The 4196-nt window shown below is 50.0% G+C and overlaps 1 protein-coding gene across 1 annotated transcript in view; it reads left to right on the top strand.

Moving 5' to 3' along the window:
• The window catches only part of itpr3 (inositol 1,4,5-trisphosphate receptor, type 3), a 75904-nt gene that overhangs the window by 54569 nt on the left and 17139 nt on the right, over window positions 1-4196 (top strand). Inside the window, exons 39-46 of the mRNA XM_015394543.1 lie at window positions 185-360; window positions 1063-1222; window positions 1619-1836; window positions 1968-2168; window positions 3420-3530; window positions 3664-3759; window positions 3831-3938; window positions 4041-4124. Of these exons, the coding sequence (XP_015250029.1) occupies window positions 185-360; window positions 1063-1222; window positions 1619-1836; window positions 1968-2168; window positions 3420-3530; window positions 3664-3759; window positions 3831-3938; window positions 4041-4124 (1154 nt within the window). The remainder of the gene's footprint in view (window positions 1-184; window positions 361-1062; window positions 1223-1618; window positions 1837-1967; window positions 2169-3419; window positions 3531-3663; window positions 3760-3830; window positions 3939-4040; window positions 4125-4196) is intronic.

Raw genomic sequence — 4196 nt, 5'->3', positions numbered from 1 at the left:
GAGCTGTTTCAGTGCTATGATGAGCTCTAAAGCCAGACTGAAACTCTTCAAAAAGTTCATTATGGTGGAAGTGATGGAAAAAAGAAAGAGGCTTTTTTTACTGAGCCAGAAATAAACACGCTCCTCCTCAGCTCTAACTCTGTCAGCGTCACTGAGTTTGTCTGATGATGTCTTTGTGATCCAGCTGGCGAACAGGAGCGGGACTGGGCGGCGGTGGCGGCCATCCAGTGCCGTCTGGACCGAGAGGGAGGGACTAAGCTGTTCACAGACCTGGTGATGAGCTCCAAGAATGAGAAGATCTTCCAGGAGAGCATCCAGCTGGCCATCTGCCTGCTGGAGGGAGGGAACACGGAGATCCAGGTATGACAGGACCTCTCTGCTTCTTTAAAAACAGCAAACAGTCTAATACAGCATGATGAGGTGAGGGGAACATCTCAGGGTTGGACAGAGAACATGAAGACGACTTTATGGTCCATGGTCTGAGCTGAAGGTCTTCAGCTGGATCTCTGAACATCCAGCAGAAAGCTGTGAAATCCACCAATGGTGACGTCTAGAGATGTTCTCCACTCTGATGGAGAGGATGGAGGTGCTGTGAAAGACTCCAGATCTCTGCCTTGGTCTGCTGGTTAGATGGAGATGCTGGGTTTGCCCAGAGGGGGGCGCCATGACGCCTGCAGCAGCTCATCGTCTTCACTCCAACATTCCATGTCTCCTGAACAACGACAGCAGAGCTGCTGCTTCTTCTTCTGATTTGGTTTCTTTCAAGTCGCAGGAGGTTTTGGGTTTTCAGGGATAACATCTTTTGGTTTCAGTTTAGACCAGAGAGAAGGTCCCAAACAACCATGGAGACGGTGGACCTGCTCCTTCAGGTCCATCTAATAGGGGACAAAGGGGACAGAGAGAAGGAGGGGGAACAGAAACGGTCCCATAAAACCTCCCAGAGCTCAGGGCGAGTTAGGAAACCAGATGTTCCTCCTAAAGTCTCCCAGGCTGAAGCATCTGGACTGTATCTAATCACTTGGATGGATCAGTAAACCTCCATGTTCTCCTCTTTATCTGCAGAATTCCTTCTACAAACTGATGATGGGCGACAACAAGTCCGAGAAGTTCTTCAAAGTTCTGCACGACCGGATGAAAGAAGCTCAGATGGACATTAAAGCCACAGTTTCTGTGAATGTTGGTGAAATGACGCACAAGGCCAACGAGAAAGAGCTGGAGGCGGGTAGGTTCAGGTCAGGTCTGCAGCCTACATCTCAGCCTTGGTGAGACTCCGCCCCCTTTTAACACGCCATCAGATCATCAGTCTGCAGACCTCCTCCTGCAGCCCAAAGGGCCTCGTTAGGACGCCATCTTAGCAGGATCTCTGATGCTCAGATCAGAACCTCATCAAACAGCGTTTCGATTTAATGGATTAAAGTAATAAAAATGATCTGATTTAATATAAATGTAAAAAAAACTTTACTTTTATCGCGTTTAAGTAGCCAAATATTCAGCCGGTCTGTGAAGCCTGCTCCTGCTGTTGCCGGGTTACGGCCGACCCAAGGTTGAGAGAGGCTGATCTAAACTCTGAAGATCTACGCCTGCAGTGAGTGATTCACAGATGTTTGTGTTGGTGAAGGTGGTTCCACATCAATGGTTCTTCCTGGATCAGGAGGTCACCCTCTGCTGGTGCAGGGCCAGTCTATCGCCACGGTAACGGGTGCCGCCGCCCTGCCGACTCAGCCGGCTGAGGAGCAGCAGGAGGTGGAGACGGAGATGGGACCCGCCGTTACCATCATGAAGCCCATCCTGAGGTTCCTGCAGCTGCTGTGTGAAAACCACAACAATGACCTGCAGGTGGGAAAGTTTGGATCACCATCGTTATATAAGCGGGGTCACTAACCTGGACCCACTAACCAGTCCTGCTACCAACTACAGATGGTCCAACATTCTCACTTTGATCTGATTTTGCTGTTCTGTGTTTCCAGAACTTCCTGCGTTCCCAGAACAATAAAACCAACTATAACTTGGTGTGTGAGACTCTGCAGTTCCTGGATATCATGTGTGGAAGTACCACCGGGGGGCTGGGCCTGCTGGGCCTCTACATCAACGAATCCAATGTCCACCTCATCATCCAGACCCTGGAGACCCTCACAGAGTACTGCCAGGGCCCCTGCCAGGAGAACCAGGTGCCTCCCATCAGTGGTCCTTCCTTCCTAAACAATCTTCAGTGTTTATAATATAATTAATGATCAGTCTGATCTCAGCTCAGCTAACATGTCCCCTGATATTAGCTTAGCCTCCCAGCTAGAGCTACCCTGACTGCAGACTTCCTGTTTCCAGATCATTCTGGTGGCGGTTGACCTCTTTACTCTCAGGGCTACGCTCTGACTTTCCATAACAATCAGGATTCAGGCCTGATCTTTGTTATGCAGAAGCTAATAGTTAGCATGGCGGCTCCATTTGCAGTCAGAGCTGGCAGCTTTAAGACGGAAGGATTATTTTAGTGATCTACAATTGGAACAACAGAGAGTAAAACAGCCTTCCCTAATAGACTAAATAAACGTCAGCAGTAACTTAGCAGCCATCTTCTCCATCTTATCCAGAACTTCTCTCCAACATATCAGCGTATCTGCCGTGTTCCAGACGAGCGCTGAACGTGTTTCTAACTTCCAGCTACTGTATCATGGCGTATTGGCAGCGTTTTGGTATAAAGGGGGGGGAACCATCAGTTCTCCTCCAGACTTCATCCCCATCATAGGGTGAGTCAGAAGGGGAGTGATGGATCCTCCCTGCGTTCACGCCCACCACCAACACACTTCCTAGCAGACATGACGCTCAATCTGCTGACACCAGAAACCTGATTTATTTATTCTTTTCTTTTTGGCGGGCGGTAAACAGCAGCTAGGTTAATACCGCGATCAAAGAAATCTTTTTCTGCGGGCCGGGCGCCTCCGGGCGCATCGCTGCCCCCCTCAGGACGCTGTGCATCATTTCCTGGGCATCACGCTGAATGACAGAAGTTCTGGTCTCGTTATGAATCCTCTATAGATACGCCCAGAATAGAAAGAATCCATAGAAAGTTCAGAGATCAGGAGATTCTGGGACGTCAGGCAGATAAATCGGCGTGACAGGAGCTTTCTATAGTCGTTGGGCTTTCCTGTTGATCTGAGTGTTTGTGGCCCTGATTGGTTCTTTCCAGTCAATCCTTGTCCTGCTTCATAAAGAACCTACCAGGTTCCTTCAGCCGTGCTCACCTTTGGCGTCGCACGTCTGGGCCTCATTAGAGCAACGCAGCAGCAGCTTTACGACACACCTGGAAGGTTGAACCAGACCTGGATGACTGATGGAGCCGTTTCTAACCCTTCCACTGCGGTGGGATCAGAACCTTTCTGGTTATGGGAGGAAACCTGCTCACCATGAACTTCTGCATTCTGCAGACGTGCATCGTGACCCACGAGTCAAACGGCATCGACATCATCACTGCTCTGATCCTGAATGACATCAGCCCGCTGTGTCGCTACCGGATGGAGATGGTTCTGCAGCTCAAGGTACCTGGATCCTGGAGAAGGACAGGAAGGACATCCTGAACATGGCAACAACCAACAATAGAAAATTAAAAATGCTCAATCACTTATCTGCTCCAGATGTTTTCCTGTTTTTGTTTTTCTGTCCGGTTGCTAGGACAACGCCTCCAAGCTGCTGTTGGCGCTGATGGAGAGTCGTCATGACAACGAGAATGCTGAGAGAATACTGTTTAACCTGAGGCCCAGAGAACTGGTCAGAACCGGATCCAGCCGTCCATGAATGAAGCGGTGGTGATCCGGTTCAGACTGACTGTGTGTTTCCAGGTGGACGTGATAAAGAAGGCCTACCAGCAGGACAGCGAGTGCGAGGACGTGGACGTGGAGGTGTCTTCTCGGGAAGTCGGACACAACATCTACATCCTGGCTCAGCAGGTGACTAATGCAGCCTTCTGATTGGCTCCTGAACTGCTGTAGCTTTCAGGGAGTCAATCTCATTGGATAAGAACTCTGGAATCTCTCCTCTGTGGTCAACAGCTGGCGAGACACAGCAAGCTCCTGCAGAACCTCCTGAAACCTCCTAAGAACAGCAAGGAGGGGGAGGAGGGCATCTCCTCCATGGTAACCAGCATCCAACCCGCATCCAACATGCATCCAACCAGCATCCAACCCGCATCCAACATGCATCCAACC

The sequence above is a fragment of the Cyprinodon variegatus genome, unplaced genomic scaffold (genome assembly GCF_000732505.1).
Source record: "Cyprinodon variegatus isolate N-32 unplaced genomic scaffold, C_variegatus-1.0 Scaffold692, whole genome shotgun sequence".
NCBI classification, from domain to species: Eukaryota; Metazoa; Chordata; class Actinopteri; order Cyprinodontiformes; family Cyprinodontidae; genus Cyprinodon; species Cyprinodon variegatus.
This window is presented reverse-complemented; position numbering and strand designations above follow the sequence as displayed.